This window comes from Dromaius novaehollandiae, chromosome 3 (assembly GCF_036370855.1).
Source record: "Dromaius novaehollandiae isolate bDroNov1 chromosome 3, bDroNov1.hap1, whole genome shotgun sequence".
Lineage (NCBI taxonomy): Eukaryota > Metazoa > Chordata > Aves > Casuariiformes > Dromaiidae > Dromaius > Dromaius novaehollandiae.
The window spans coordinates 64,209,779-64,227,117 of NC_088100.1; the positions used below are offsets into that span (position 1 = coordinate 64,209,779).

The 17,339-nt window shown below is 38.8% G+C and overlaps 1 protein-coding gene across 11 annotated transcripts in view; it reads right to left on the bottom strand.

Annotated features, from left to right (window-relative positions):
* The window catches only part of MAP7 (microtubule associated protein 7), a 123,543-nt gene that overhangs the window by 39,509 nt on the left and 66,695 nt on the right, over window positions 1–17,339 (bottom strand). For all 11 annotated transcript variants that reach the window (XM_026120115.2, XM_026120086.2, XM_026120101.2 and 8 more), the window contains one exon: window positions 15,063–15,140. In XM_026120115.2, coding sequence (XP_025975900.1) covers window positions 15,063–15,140 — 78 coding nt within the window. The remainder of the gene's footprint in view (window positions 1–15,062; window positions 15,141–17,339) is intronic.

The following is a 17,339-nucleotide window of genomic DNA, read 5'->3' on the forward strand; positions in this document are numbered from 1 at the left end:
ACCAAGTTCCTCTTTTGCATTTTCCTGCCTACTCGAATAAATCCCACATTATCTGATAAAGAGCTTAGATTGCACCCTAAACCTTATGTACTTGTGTACTGTTTCCCAAAAACCTTTACCAAAGTACACCAGTTCATATTTAGACTATCTGCCTCAAGAAAACAGCTCTGTACCATTTCAGATGTCAAACATTTTGCTGAGCAGACAGCATGGTTAGCTTTGCCACAGGACGCAAACTAGCAAAGAGAGGTTTGCTCGACAGCCAACAATCAAAAAATATCCCCTCAGCAAGATGAGCGAAAAATCAGCAAGATGGCTGCAGGAAGTTTAATATTGAAACACAGCTGGAATAATTACAGCTAGAAGGAACACGACAGTTGCTTCATTGTTAACAATAGGTAGGAAAAAAGTAACACCTATTAATGGAAAATAATTGAAGAGTTGATAGAAAAGTTGTAGTATTTTGTTACAATAATTTAGTTAAGTGACTTGAAGGAGGAAACAGAACCAAAAAGAAGGCAGAAAAGCAGCTTCTAGACCAACTGAAGCCTGCAAAGGTTCCTCCTTCTCCATTAAAATCTTGCGACATAACAAAGCGTTCTCAGCAAAAGCTGACGAAGAAACAGAGGAACTCTTTTAAGCTTATATAGAGAAAACAGTTGAAAGCAGCAAGTGTCACATTCTTGAGGTGTGGGTTGTATCAACCTTTCCCCTAGGGTCGATTTCCATCTTAGTACAGGCCAATACGGAGGAGATTAACAGAAAACCTACCAGATTTTTATTGAATGTTTTTGACAATTTTTCTTTTACCATGGAGTTCTCACCATAGGACAATACCTACCAAGCAAACCTACCTTTTTTGAAACCCCACCCCAGCAGTAAAGAAACATGAATCACTACAGGGAAAATTTTGTTAAAACTTGCCTTAAAATAATGCCCTTTGAATCACATGACTAGAAAAAGTCACGCGCAGCGCTGCTGCCTTCCTTCGGCCCAGGTATTGACATGTGCTCAGGAAAGCCAAAGCACCACCTCAGCTGTACCATACTGGGACAACTGTAATATGTTGTAGGAAACATACAGTCATGTATAAGAAGTCATTGGAGGTCAAAGACAGAAAAGCTTAATTAAGATAAAGAGCCAACTAGTGGCCACCTACTTAGGGCCATACCTCAAATATCCAGATCAATAAGCCAAAACTGATGTTTCAAACATGAGGCTAATGTGTAAACCGAAAGTGAAGATGTATCTGCTGCCCTTTCTTGGGAGCTAACAGCTCACCAAGAGAGCGGATAGACAAAGAGATGGCTCTATCATTATGGTTTACCCTTCCTGGGACTACACAATGCCTCATGACACTGTTTTTCCATTGCCCAGGGCCAGACGAGACTGAGCCAAGAAAATGAACCCCCATGGGACACCACTTTTTCCAACAGTTTTGGAACCCAAATCATTGAAGCATAAGACATGTCACCTCTGCTGACCTGTCTTTTCTTCTCATACACTGCTATGCAGAAGGCAGCAGACTTAGCTAACCAATGTCTTTGGCAGAACTGCTGTCAGCCTGTCACCAAAAAGGTAGAGACTTCTGCAAAAGCTTGCTCTTCCTATTAATCTCTGCATAGTTGGATTGCATAAAAGAGTCAGTCCAAGAAGAGGCAGCTGCATCAGTGATCTGAACTGTTCTTTCCGCTTACTTATTGTGTGCATTTATCTTGTTCTTCATCAGAAAAGAGGATAAAAATCTTTAAAAGCAGCAACCCCAGGTCACTTCAACTGACTAGGCTTTTTCAAAAAGGACAGCATCTTTAACACCACCTAAAAACTGGCAAAAGAGATTTTGAAAGGAAAATGGAATAAAGAATATCATTAAAGCTTTGAATGTGCAAACCCTGTACACTGCAAACATTTCATACGAACTTGTTCTTTTTCTTGAATCTTAAAAAAGTTAAATTAAAAATAAAAAGTTAAATTAAAAATTAAAATTAAAAGTTTGGAGGAAATGAATACTGACTGTTACAACATGGGGATACTTGAGATTTCCCTACTCAAAGTATATACATTCAAAATTTCTTTTTTTTCTTTCTTTTTTTCTTCTAAATTAACTCTTCTGGCGAGCTTTTGCAACTTTAACCAAAGCTCTGGCTACTGCCAAAAGGAGCAGCATTTGCCTTCCTCTAGGTTGTCAGGCAGTACTCCCCCTGTGCTGACGATGCTGCTCCCAGGACTGAGACCAGATGGATCAAGGAAACAGTCTGGTTAAAACCAGTTTCTTCTATTTCTTTTTTCTTGTGATGCTCTTAATTACAGCTGGGTCCTGCTGAAGAACAGTCAGCCTGGGCAGATGGGTAAGCAGACACACTGTTGAAGGGGTTTACTGGGCTCTGAAATGATGGGAATCCTCAGGTCGGAAAAGGGGCTGTGGGCAGTGCCATTTACCTGTGCTCTTTAGATGAGCCAGCGCTCTGGCACTTTGTCAAACTCAACAGCAGGCCAATGCAAAAAACAAAGAGCAGCCGATTTAACCCTGTGACACCAAACTGATATAAACCCAACCCATACATAAAAAGAAAGCTATGAAATACGGCTTCTCTGTATTTCAGATTATGAAAGCTGCTACCCCAAGCTCTCAGTTGCCCCTTGACTCCACACACGCTAAGCTCTAAAGTCTTTTTCTCATCTTCGGAGAACTCCGCGGTTCTGCTCCGGGTGATAACGTGTTCCTGTTTCTCTGACAAGTCGTACTCATAGCTTAGAATATGTTTTCGCTGGAACGTAATTCTCCCTCCTCCATCAACAGGAGGAATACCAAATACTGGACACCCCTCTGAAAGCAGATGTTTCACAAAAGGCACAGTGAGAGCGGGAAATCGAACCTATTACGCATGAGGACACACACGGAAGAAGGAAAATGACACTAAAAACTTAAGTTTAAAGGCCTATTAGGCAAAATATTTTACTATATAAAACCAAATTTGAACAGAACTTAACTAATAATACATTGTGAGCAACACAATAGTTTTAAAAATTATTCTTCCATTTCAACATTATGTTTTATCCTCCCCTTTCTCCTCAAATAATTGTTTATTAATGCTCATCCGCAGTAACTGTTAGTGTCATTCCTGGAGGATGTCATCATTCACTCTCCTTCAAGTCATTCTTTATAATTACTTCCAGTGAAGCTTCTACAACTGCTTTTCATTTTCAGATCAGTTTCCTATTTGAGTCTATTATTACATTTCATTTCTATTACAGAAATGTCTAGAGGGTTTGTTCCAGTTCTGAGGACACTATTGCACAATACATATAAAGGCAGAGTGTGTAATACTCTGTAGCTTTAAAGGTATTATTTAAATGTACAATTTTACAGACTGATTTTATTCTAACATGCACGAACTACAACAATTACTCTTAATTTCCAATTTTTATTATTTGTAGATGTCAGAAAAAAATGGATCTTGAAAAAATGAAAGAATCATTTCCTACCCTCTTCCTAAAGAGAGGTATACAGTATATTTGTATTTACTGCTCACAAAATTTGCATAGTTTTATCTTTATTGTTATAAGCATTAGCTTTCCCTAGCTACCCATTCTTGAGTGAAAACAGATTGTTCCCTTATGTAACACCACGTTTGCAATCTAAATCAGATCCACCTTCACATAGGAAATGCTCTAATTAGACACTTACAGCATCTTGTCACCATGGTGCTATACAAATAACAACAGGAAACACAGCATGCACACCTTGTTGCACAAGCCCTGAACAAACTAAATAACCCAAACAATGTAATTCTCCAGAACTGGAACTTAACCAAATCGTTTTTGTTTCAGGAGCTTTAAAACATTGATTCTCTTTGGAAGAAGTTAAGGAATTTAGTAGCACAAATCTCATGAAAGTCCATCTAGCTGCAGCACGTTGGCTTTTATTCAAAAATCACATAAGTACGGACTCCCATGACCACATCAAAACAAGCCACTGCTGTGAGTCAAAAAGACATCCAAAGATCCCCAGATAATCTGGATCTTTTGTGCCTAGCATCTGCTCACAACGGCAACCCAGCACGGAAAGGCTCTTTAGTTTGCTATTGAAAACAAAGCCCTTCCTGAAGGACATGAGAAATTAAGAAAAGCAAATCAAAACAAACTTCAAGTTATGTCACTGGAATATTAACTTGCCTATTAAATATATGGGAATTATTCTTTCTTTTTGTTATTGATATAAATACCTAGACCTTCTTGGGACACTATTTATGGTAGTTTCTGTAGGCTTCAGCCTGTCATGCTGTATAGAAAAAGTAATGAAAACAGTAATTTGAACTTTTCAAGACTTAAGCCATGAAAAGAGAGGCTGAAAACATTTATCTGTTTCAGTATGTAAAAGAGTTAATATTCACATGCACTCTCAGTGCTGGGCAGACAATCAGAATACAGAACCTTTTGATAGTAATGCTAATTTTGACTTTCTGTCCCAGGAGGAAGGGATTATAAAAAGCATCATACTTCTTGATAAGGAAAGACAGCTCAGTAACAGAAACGTACATTAGTGATGGATTACTAAGATGCATGGAAATGATAGGCTGGAATAAAGTAAGATATAACAAAAGAAATAGAAAGAGGTAGCTTTTATATTTGCATTTAAAATCAGTTATAAATCTATCACCTATGAATTACAGGTAAAAGGCTACAGAAAATACATATCCATCTGTTAACAAAAGGCAGCTACTAATTTAATGCTTGGATGAACTGTTTGTTAAACTCATCACTGGTACATACAGGTATGATTTATAATTTAATATACCCATTTTCTGAGCAAAAATGTAATACCTTCTTTCATGAATTTAACTTTTTTCCCCAGACATGGAAGCAATCTTTCCTGCCTTTTTTTTCCCCATCCCCTCCCCCCCCCCTTTTTTTTTTATAGGAGTATTAGTTCCTACATCATCTCTCACTGGGACCAGAACAATGCATTTCCACTGTTTTTGTTGCTTCCTGGATGCATTACAGATCTTTTTGCAGGAACATAAGGCTCAGTCTTTGCCATCCACAAGGTAGGTACATAAGTGACATAAATTAGTATCCAGAGATATACGATATCTTCAGGCATAAAGAAAATATATTCAAGTTTAAAATAAAATTCAAAGAAAGGGGGGGGGAGTCTACTAGGGTAAAAATTAGGGTTATCCAGACCTATTCTGGACACACAAGTGTGCATCTAGAAGCACCCCAAGCCATGTTTCATAGACAGGAACACCTATATCAAATTTCTTGCTGCTAGGGGGAAACAGATGGGCCTGCAAGAAACAGAAAATACTTCTAAAAGGTCCAACCAAATTGGGAGAGCAGCTGACTTGCAAGATGTGGAGGGGGAAAATAGCACTTTTATGGTGGGTCCTCCAGAACCTGCTAGGAGCTACACCAGGTGCTAAGTTACCTGGACTCTGGTAAGGGACACAGTTCAAAGAAAAGGCTTCTCCTTGGGGCTGAGCCTTAACAACTTCATGACACTTATCTCCCTTGTATTATCACACACTGCCTGACAACAGGGAAGAATCATTTAAAGAAAGCTTGATCCTCATTCATCCAGTAGTACCTGCTGAAACCTTAAGTGGCAGAGGAATATTTGCACTAAAGCTGGAAAAATACAAAAGAAGAGACAACCAGATCCTTGTTTTATAGACTGTGCTAAATAATTAGATAAGTTAGAATGCACATTCATATGATATAAGGACACAAAATTAGAGCATTATAAACAAGATTTAGAAATTGAGGCCTGGATACCAATATCTGCTGCTTGTTTACACACCAGCACTGCTGGTACAAAGTAGTCTGGACAAACCAGACTACTTAGACTACAAGGGAACATAATTAGCCTATACTTCTGGCACCTCACCCTGAAGTTACTGAACAACACAGCAAAAGAAAAAACAAGGTCAGTGGCAAAACATTCTGACGCTAACAGACATGCAAGACTTGCAACCAGGCAATTTTACACTAGAATTAACTAATTTAACATGGGAGATGTTCAGTTAATTCCAAGCCATGCACGTGTCTTTTGTGGAAATCGTTTTGTTGGCGTTCTTTTTCCTAATCTAGTTTCCAGCACACTGACAGCAGGCCATTCTTTGCAGGGACTTTAGACAGGTTGTGAGGGGAGAGGTAACAAGGGTGAGGTGTGGAAGTCCCTGTTGTCCATACACCTGCGTGAAGCAAAGGGAGGTCCTCCTAGCTCCCCTTCTGCTGGTCCTTCTGCTATCTTTCGCTTCAGCCTTTTATCCTCTGGTTTACTGTTGATAGAGGGGCAGATCGGCCTAGCACTGCCCTTTCTCAATTTGCTTTTTGCATCTGCCTTGGACATACAGGTTACCTGACCAGTGATCCCAGAGTCTTCATCAGTTTTTTCTAGCCTTTTATCTTTTCTGACTTTACAACACTGACCTCAGCAATAGCTTTCTCTTCTGACCACAGTTTCACCTTTCCTCGCTGCCAGCTCTGCACTGTCTGAGACTGTGATCACCTCCTTGCTGCTGCATCAGCAGCAAAATGGATCAGTGATGCTTTAACTGTACCTAAAAAATGGGAACGTTGTATCAGCCCACAGAAATGGCTGACTGAGTAAATTAAAAGATGAACTTCAGAGCTGTTAATTAAAGCTGAGATAATGTCAGATTTGTAAGTCAAGCTCTCCCCAGTAACCATACTCTGAGGGACACAAAGAACAGAAAATTTTAAACTAATTTTCCTTAAAAAATTGTTTTCTTGTCTTATAAATCCTCCTGGCACTCCTCAGTTCTCTGAGGACATCCCAGAATGATTCATTTGTTAAAGTCTCCCCTCTCTGGAAGGCTTCTCCAACATCTGTACAACCAGAAAGCTCTGTCCCCCATTGTCAAAGAATAGGATAAGCCAAAAGGAATTCACAGAAAGAAAGTTTGTTTGTAATTTTTATTAATGAGATATTTTGCCAATGATAATTTGTAGATGGGAGAGAATCACATGTCATAATGTGAACTTTTTAATACTACTTCAATGCTTATCAATCTAACTAGTCTGAAACTTAGATACACAGTCTAAAAGCTATGATTAATAACACATTTCCTTTAATGAAAAGTCAGATGGCATTACTTTCATCTTCTGTTCCCAATGCCAGAAACAAACCCAGCCAAATGTCCTTGTCCAGAAGGGTTGTAGTTGTGATAAAACAGTGCTAAAGCAAGATTAGCTTAGTTCCAATATGCAGATATGTAAGACTTTAGAACTGTTTAGTCCAACTTCAGGGACAGAGATACTGCAAAGTAAAAGCAAACAAAAAGAACCCCACTCTTCCTTTTTGCTATACCGCCAGCTAAGGTTTCTTGAATTAAGAACATTTTTAAATCCCAGTAAGTTTCCATGTGGAAAATATATTTTGATTTTTCTTCCCAGTTACTAAAGAACCAGGTCTGCATTAGTAAATCAAATGTGCCCAGAGACCAACTGGCATGCAATGCCAGTTGCATGCAATAATGCATCTGCATTATTAAATTTTTACCTTCCAGAAAGTGGCAGCACTCAAATAACATGCTGGGAATAATTCAGGGGCTTCCTCTGCCAATTCCCAAACCTTGCCCAGAAACCCACTAGGAGAGGGCTAGTTGGCTGGAGCCAAAACCATGACAGACACCGTTTTAACAGTCCAATAGCAAGAACAACTGAGCTGCAGTGCCAGTGAATGCTCTCCGGCACTGTTTAGTTTACCAGAAGAGGTGCAGTCAATACGGCAAAGCTGAGGGTGAAGGCCTCTATTGAAAAAGCATTAGCTTTTAAACTTCTCAGTTTGATGAGGCCCTGCAGTATTATCACCTTGACAAACAACCCAATCTTGACAAGCCACACACACACACACACACACACACACACACACACACACAGACTTTGCCTCTTATGTGCTAAATCCATACCATGATCCTTCATGGAGCTGTGCCACGGTCTCTCCTGTCTCATGAGCCAGCAGTGCCAAATGCAGACGGTCAGCCTGATGTTTGTGTTTAAAGCAAAGCAGCAGCCACAGTGCTGAGCTGGAGCCAAGGGAAGTGTGACTGCTGCCTTCCCTTTATCCTTTAAGAACAGCCCCATTTGCCAGCCTACACCCTCACCTACCACAGTCCCTCTTGGGATTCCCATCTTGCATGACCCAAGAGGGTTGGTCTCACACAGAGAGATCTGATACTCTGAAATGTTTTCTTATTTTAAAGGATAGATGTTAACTTCATGCATATATACTGTGAAGAAAAAGTACCAGCAGGAACAGCGCAGAGTGAAAACATGATTACTAAAGAAAAAGTGTCCCAACAGATGACAGGACCAACTGGAAGCATTATCTGTTGAATTAAGCAAATATTTTCCTAATAATCCTTTAAAAGTCTATACACATATATCAGTAAGTAATGCAAACACACTACTAAATGGCCAGGGGAATAAGAAAACCTGAAGCATGGCTGCTAAACAATTATTTTTATTTCTGCCTACATGAAAAGCCAAGTCTAAAAGAGAGAGAGTAAGGCTAAAAAAACCCAAACTGACAAAATTATTAATCATAGAAAACATGAATCACACCTAGGGAAAAAAAACAAAAACCAAAAACCAAAATTCATCTTTCAGCAGTGCTGGGATAGCAGTTCAAAAGCAGAGCCTCCCCTTTAGTGGAGAAATTACGTCTTCCTGATGGGGTGATCAGCGCAAGTGAAGTAGCGCACATGCCCCAGCATGCCTTCCCCATTTTCTAAACAAAATTCCAAAGCTAGATGAAAATACACTAAAGTGAAAGTGGCACTTCTATAGTAGCTTTTTTATTCATTTTGGTTAGGTAGCATAACTTGACCCTCAAGAAAGAGCAGATACTCATAGTTCCACCACATATATATGTATCCAGACAACCAAAAACAACAACAATCTTATCATAAAGATTCAAATGGGATCAAATCAATGCCATACTTCCAGGATACCTAAATTGTTGAGGAGAAGACGTCTTTTAGACACCCAAATATGTTAAGTAAAATAACAGTGCTAAAAAGCCACTGCCGGGTACAAGCGAATTCTCAGAGTGCAGAGTACAAATCGATCCATTGTACCAAAATGAAAGCCACACCTATCACAGTAAAAAGCAGAACTTGCACAAAAACAAAACCAAAAAACAAAAAAACCCAAAAAGGTTAAAGTGCAGGAATAAAAGAAGGAGGAAAAATAGGTCTTAAATCAACCCTCCTGGAAGGTCAGGATATTACCCCAATAAAGAAACATATTAGTGACTAAACTGATACTCCAAATGATGTCAGCAGAAGGGGGTGAACAAGTTATATTAATTTTCATGAGAAGACAGAGATAAGGTGACCTCATGTGATTCAAGCTGCTAAAAGCACAAAACAAAATTGTTGCAGATTACTACCATCTCTGCACTTCCAGACCTAAACACTGAGTTGGTGAGGTTTGGGTTTTTTTGAGCAAAAAATAACTTCAGGTATGACTGAAAGACCCAAATTCTGCTTAAAAAGAAGCCTTTGTTAAATTTGACAAAACCCTTGCATAAAGAGAGAGAGAGAGAGAGAGAGAGAGAAATTTAAGTTTAAATCCAACTTCTAAATCTTTCCTTCATTTACTTTTGCAAAGCTAATGCCAAACACATTCATATAACAACATTATGCAACTTGGTATTTGTTGAAGATAGACAATTTAGACATTTCTTTGCTATGGTTCACATGACATGAGTGACTGATTATCCAGGTTCTGCACTAAAAAAATGAAGCTTGCATACCATTGTAAAAATCATTGCTTTGCTGTACTGGAACACAAATCTCAAGAGACAGCTCCTAAATCATAATGTTAACAGAAAAATACACAGATGAAAGTACAATGCTACTTTCAACTTTCTTGTTAGCTCAAAATAACATTTCATGCAAGAACACACAATGCACTCGTACATCACGAGGGCACGCAGAATCCTCCCATTTAGGAATGAAGCAATTCCACATCAACTTAATTAAAAAACAAACAAACGAAAATCTCACTGTTTGATGCTGCTTTTGTGTCACACAAAAGGAACATTCCTCATTAAAAATCATGTCATTTCAGTAGCAGATACTCATTTGTCAGTCACTAGGAAATCAGAATTTGGGAACATTAAAGGAATCTCTCCCTGCACTTGAGCAAAGCACTGGCATAGCAAGAGGAATGGACCCGAGCAAAAAGCAAGTCCAAGAGATGGAAAGGTCATCTAGGGCAAGTTCACTAAAATGGGGCAATAGCTTCTATTTTGCCTTCTATTTGCCCTTCTAACCTGAAGGGTCTAAGCCTGCCCACACTGTCAGCCTCAACCTCAGCGCAAGAGCAGGCTTTGGGGAGTAGTCACCCCCCCATTCCGTTACCCCCCAAGCAAGCCAGAAGCCCCTGCCAGTGGGACCCTTTGAAATATGCCATTTTGAACAGTGCTGTTAAAATTTGTATCTTCTCCTCAGCTGTGAAATCGCTGGCTTTTTAAAACAAGACCATAGGAATATGGAGTGGAGAAGGGTTTAAATAATACTGTGTTTAGTGCAAAAGGGGCAACTCTTGCACGTCATGCTAAACTGTGCTTCGGGCCTCTTAAAGGATTCTGCCAATTGGAAAAATCACATTGACACAGAATGAAGAAGAACAACATCTCCTGAAAAGTACTGTAGTAGAGGTGTTACAGTTCTCTTCTTCCCCTGCTTTTTTTAAAATGATGTTTTTAATTTGGGACAAAAAATTTTCTACTTCAAGGTTGTACATGTCTTCACAAATGATTCAAGCTACAGTCTATTAAAAAGAGAAAGGTGTACCTGGAAAGTCTGAGCATTAAAAACAATTACCTAATCAAAAAACATGATACATGGCTATCTTCAGTGAATCACTGTGTACATAATTTGGGCTGACTCAGTGTGGTTAGGCCTATTTATATCATACAAGGATTGTTTTTTCTTCCCCCAATGACTGATGAATTTGAAGAGATTGAAAAAAAAATATTTTGTTGTATTTGAATTTCCCCATTGACTCATCAAACATTATTTGACTTTAACATGGTAATATTCTCTATGTGCTCTCTTGCTGCTACATAAGAGAGGAGCAGCAGCTTCTTTTTCTTCTGCCAGCTTAAATGATTTATACTTTCAGTGCACCAGAGAGTGGGAGAGCATGCTTACCATTCTACTAAGCAACTATCTGCTTAATCCTCAGTTATGCTGCTGGCAAGCTGACTCTTTGCAATATCTGAAATTCCAAATAAGTTCTCCCCAGATGTATTAACCAGTCATAATGAAACAGGATCTATCATATACACAACACTAAGCAAAAGATAAGTGGTTTTGGAAAAGGACTCAGCATCTCATTATTTCCAAGACCATAGCCTTGAAAAAGCCCAAGCAACTCTAATAGCAGTTGTTCCGCGAGTCTGATCCCTGCACACACCAGTACACATTAACAGAAGAAGCTGTTTTGAAATGTGCCCACTGTCCCTCTGGAGCATTACAGCAGTCCTTCATCTTCTCTTCTTCCTTTGCGGCTTTCTAGCTCAGACTAGATGTGCTGCTGGGGAAATAATGCAAGGAACAGACAAGATCCTATTGTTACATGAACCCTTCTTGGGAACATAATTACTTGTAAGGATGACTAAGAAAGTAGAATCTCGACAAATAACTATTCTATTTATTTTTGTCTGCAACACCATGAAGTCAGTGCATTAAACAATGTGACTAATGGCTGTCCCCTGTTTGTATGTCTCATCCTCTCCCAACAGCTGGAGATGAAAGTATGTTAGAGTGCTTCACACAGTAGAGGTAATTGCCTGGCAGAACAGCCTGAGCTGGTTTTGATATGCATGATGGGAAGGAAAGACTAATGAACTGCACTTTACACCTGGAACAGTTTTGGAGATAGAGGAGCAAAATCCCCCAGAACCTGAGGACCACCTCACACTTGCCTCAGAGAAAGTTGCCTTCAGCAAAGATGGGCTTTGTCCGGAGAACCCCACCGTACCAAAGCAGCACAGATGTTGACAACTCACAGTTCATTTTACAGTTTCAGGTAGGCTTTTCGATATCTGGGGTCCAAGCCATGCAATATCCTGAAGACAGGGCTCAGAACACTGAATTTCATGAAAAACTCTACAAAAAGCTAGTATAGAACACAGAGGGCACACTCAAGGTAAACAGTACAGGCATGGTGTGGCTCCAGTACAAGTATCTAAACATCCAGAATTACAGTCTATCAGATGAATCATATTCTTCTGTATTTGTTTTGTATTTTCTACAGTCTCAAAAGAAAGTTTCTAGTTGTTCTTACTGATTTAACTGAAAAGAACTATACTGGTTAAACTGTATGAGTTACAGTGCTTTGTTGTTCTTTACTAAGCAAAGGAATAAAGAGCCTTTACGTCAGTGTTAGTTATCTAAAGGCTCTACCATGACACTATTAAGGGAAGGAAAAAAAAAATCAACTTAAAATATTATCTACTAGTACAAATGGCTCTGGTTCTACTCCTCGCAAGAACGGAGAGGATCAAGAACAGCAGCTGCATTTTAAGATCAAACAACTGATGAAACATCTGCCCAGTAGACAGGAAGTTACCATAGTCTCCAGAGCAAATGGCATCTTCTTGCATTACTGTGAGCAGTATAAGATCTCCAGTCAAAAACCTAGAGGGCCAAGTAGTCAGGAAGGCATTTCTGAGAGACTGCAGTGTAATTGTCCAGTCAGAGGACAAGGCTACTGCTAACTGAAGGAGAACAAGGCTTCTGAGGCTTATGTTCTGCTGAATCTTGCTTACAGGCACCTGGCTTGTCTGTCACCAAAGCAGTGCAAAGTCAGTACACAGAAAGCAATGGCAGATTGATGGCACCTACTTGATTTAACGCAGAATGAAGAAGAAGGAAAAAGAACAACCTTTGCTGTCAAATAGCATGGGAAGCACCACTAAATATCAAATTGGTATCTCCACTACAACAATTATTGTTGTTCCTTTTGTCTTTTAGCAATTCAGTCACCAACCACTAGGCCAGTGGTGTGCTGAAGGTGAGATATACTTACCCTCTTCCAGTTCTGCAATTGCATTGGTAAATTATGCAACACAACACTGACATTGGTTAATCCTGTAACAATAGGGTCCTGTCTGAAGCCAGCACCTTTGCTCTTCCTCTGCATCTGCTACTGTCTGCATACAGAAGTACGTATTTCTTGACTAAGCTATGTCGCCTTCTGATCCTGTCCAGGATGCCAGTGATGAAGATCAGGTGTTTAACAGCTGCTGACTAACTAGCTCTTGGGCTATCTTGGGCTGAGGTCTGGCTCTTGGACATCTTTAACTCCCAAAGATACTAAGAAATGAAGGTGTGCAGTGATACTGAAAAATCAAAGTATTCTGGAGGAGAGGGGGAGGTGGAGGGAGAGAGAAGTGCTCCATTAAATTGTGGAAGAAACCCACATACTCATGGTGAACACATCATTTTGAATCACTGCACATAAACTGTAAGAAGTAAAGCTGATTGAATGACTGTCAGTTCTCTGTTCTATCTAGACTTGCACATTCAGACTCTGTATACTTAAATTTGTTTGCGTGTATGAAAGGCCTAATTTTTCAGCTATACCAACCAAAACACTCCAAGGATAAGTAACTTTCTCTTGAACTAAAAAATCTCCCACACAAACTAACGACCACAATATTTCAAGCACAACTAGGTTCTCCCTTCTGTGTATGTTTCACTGAAAAAAAAAACAAAAAAAAACTAGTCACTTGGAATTTTGTGGGATGCAAAAGTCATTTGAATGAGAGCAGAAAACATTTTGCACGTATCTAACGAGTTAATTCACTCCCTCTAGATTTTCAAGCAAGATTAGTAATTTTATCAAAGTAAACAAAAACATGGCACACTGCATTTGAAGCCAATCTAAGTACTTTCAAAGAGTATGACCTCTGAACTTCTATGATATGATTAAAAAAAAAAAACCTGCTAGCACCATGGATCAGTGTTACACCCTTTAGGCAAGATTCCAGGAGAGGACTGTGAATTAAGGTTTTTTTCTCCCCTCACTAAGCCTTTGCCCCCCAGCCTCTACTGGCACCATCGTTACCAAGAATGCAGAAAACTTCTAACTTCAAAATCCTTATTTCTGACTGACAGATTCCCAAGATTTACTCCACACATTTTTCTCTCTGGGACTGTGCAGTGGAGAAAGTGCCCTGGCCAGAGGACAAGGTCAGCAAGTGATACTGTCCCTCTTTACCCTCAAGGAGAGGGAGGCCAGAAGCACTGCAGGACTAAGTAGGAGGAAGATAAGAACAAGCCTGAGGACATGCAGTAGGCCAAAATAACATTACCAGGACTTGATATCTGGTATCCATGGTGATTTTGCTTTTTATATAATTCTACGGTCCTTGTGCTACCACACCACCCATGCCCATCACTAGCTACTTCTTAAGTAACCTGTTAAGTAACCTTCACTTAAGAATTCACTTGGATAGTATTATGCATGCTCATGCACAGGTGGCACACTCACTTTTACAGGAGAGTGAGCACATCTACTTGACACAAAATCGTGCTAAAGATTTTACTTGACGAGAAAACTCAACTTTGTAGAGAAAAATTCAAATTGTACACTGGTAGCATATTTTGCTATCTTATTTTATAGCAAGAGAGGATGCATTCAACATACTAAGAACTCTAATCTTAATTAGTTAAGTTTAAACTGGAAAATTCTATTTATGTAAAGGTCCCTTGTATGATTTCAGAAATTAATCCATTTTTCGTTCAATTTCATAAAGATAAGTAACAGGTACATGACAGGTTTAGTAATGATAAATCTGAAGATGTGCACGAATTAAAAGATTTACTTTAAAGATGTAATAGCTAAACAGCTAAAATGACATTACTGCATATTTAGGAAAATCAGTGTGCTGAATGCTACTAAAAGCAAACTGGCAGAAAGCCCACACTGCCTGCAGGTCATAGTCCATTAAAACAAACAAACAAACAAAAAAACCCCCCAAAAGACTCACAGTAATACAGAGTAGGTCTTACCTAATTGCTTTTCTCGTTTTTCTCTCCGTTCCTTAGCAAGCCGTTGTCTGTCATCAACCTTTAGTATTGGTGGATGATCTGCATATGGAGGAGGAAAAAAAAAGTTAGGGAGGTAGCATGAAATCAAGTATTAGCATATACAAGCTATTGTAAGAACAACCATTAAACAGCTCTAATTATTCCAGTTTCAAAAAAAAAAAAAAAAAAAAATTCCAGAAGTGCATCTTATGAAAATAAGATGGACCAATTTTTAAAAGGATGAATCCTTTCCAATTATCTTAACGTGCAAACACTCAAAAGTGGGCAAAGCTGTAACTGTTAATTCTAAGCAAAACTAACTAGCCCATGAAAATCCATGAGGAAGGGCTTGTTCATGTGTGTAAGTATTTTAAACACTGTGTGTAAGTATTTTAAACACTGTAGCAGACACATGAAGGCAGTGCATCATGTACATAGGATAGTACAACACTAATTAAGTTAGAAAATAGTTTCCTACAACTATCCTTGTAGATTGTAACTTAGCTACGCAATTTCTTTTAAAATACCTGTGACTGCACACCTGGATCATGGCAAAAAGCCTAAGGATAACACATGAAAAGTCTGTCTCAAAGCCCAGGTTTGATTATAAAAATGTCTGGCTGGATAAATGTCACTTGCTAAGTGACACAAACTGACTTATTGGGAAAAACAACAAAATGCTAAACAGCTAGCATCCTACTTCCAGTCTCAGCAGTGGAGCCAAAAACAAAGTCGGAACAAAAATCTGAGTTACCATTTCATCTCAGCATGCTGCCAAAACTAATTTCCTACTTGTCCTTAGACTCTTCTGTTAAATCTGGAAAGCTGTTCACTTTGCTATGCTTTTTCACCAGCACTGGAAAAGTCTGCTAAACAGACTTAAACAAGCACCCCCCCACATACAAATAGAAAAGTTTTCTGGGTATGAAGAAATGGTCTGATTTATTTTAATGTTAACGATAATTCACTTTTAAAATATTACACATTAAAGCAAAGAACTATCTAGAATAGTGTCACCAATAGAAAGTGCCCATAAAAAGAAAGGTTCCTATAACAGAGAACTTCTTCATTATTCAATGCGAGTACACAAATCTGTAAAAAATTTGTAAAAAATAACAGTCAGCCTCGTTCTGTGTACAGACTGTACTTACCTATAGAAAAAGTCCTAGAAAAAACAACATGCTGGACAATGCAAATGAGGTTTAAAAAAGATATTTGGAAAGATAAATCCCTGAAGCAAGAATGATGTTTTAGACTGATTTTAAATAGCCATTCAAATTACAGGAAAATCAGTAATGTTGATTTAATACTCTAATAGAAATTCCCACATCAGGATGACAAAACCTTCCCCCTTGGATGAATGAATTCACTGCTGATTTTCAGATTAATTATTTTCAAACTTTTATCAGTGAACAATGATCATTCATTTCAACAGTAGTCAGAGAATACAGCCTCAATTAGTAATATTAATATCAATGCAAAGTAAGAACAGCAGGAAGAAATCCCATTATATACTTGTAGAAGAACCACCACGTTTTTCATCTGAATATTGTACCTCCAATGAAAGATATAAAAGCAAAGTGAAAAAGTCACTAACAGGGACAAAGGTAATCCATCACCTAGTTACAGATCAATCTTTTAATTCTTGTTAAACAGTACATGGTGCTGGCATTTATGAAACTACATCTAGCCATGCCATAGATCAGTCCATCGTATGGCAAAAATTAACACTCGGTTGCTGTTGTGAAGAGTGCTGGCTTGCGTGCAGTCTGTTCAGCATGCAAACACAGGTCAGAAGGGTAACAGTATTTATACTCTCTTGTGGCTGGCTAACAAGAGCCACAAAACATGAATTTCTGTAGCACGAGTAATTAATGCTACTGGAATCAATGTGCACCGAACATGAATTTTCTTGAAAAATACGGATTCCCTGGAAGGGCTGTCAGAAAAGTCAATACAACACCGAGGTGACAGAGAATGATGAGACACTGGAGAATAACCTAAAATGCATGCTGCTTTTTCAGAATATGCTGTTCTCCTTCCGGTTCTTTTCTCCTTTCTTCAGAGGAGAAGAGATTTCGCTATCAGGGGAGAAGAAGCAATTCTTCAAACAGGCAGGAGGATTACATGGACAGGCAAACTGAAAAGGTGTCCCTTAGGAATTCCTAATTATGAGCAATAGGAGGAATAAAATAAATTTTTAAAACTGCCCCCTGCCATTCTGTTTCAAGATGTCCAATTATTCTTTCTATACCTCAC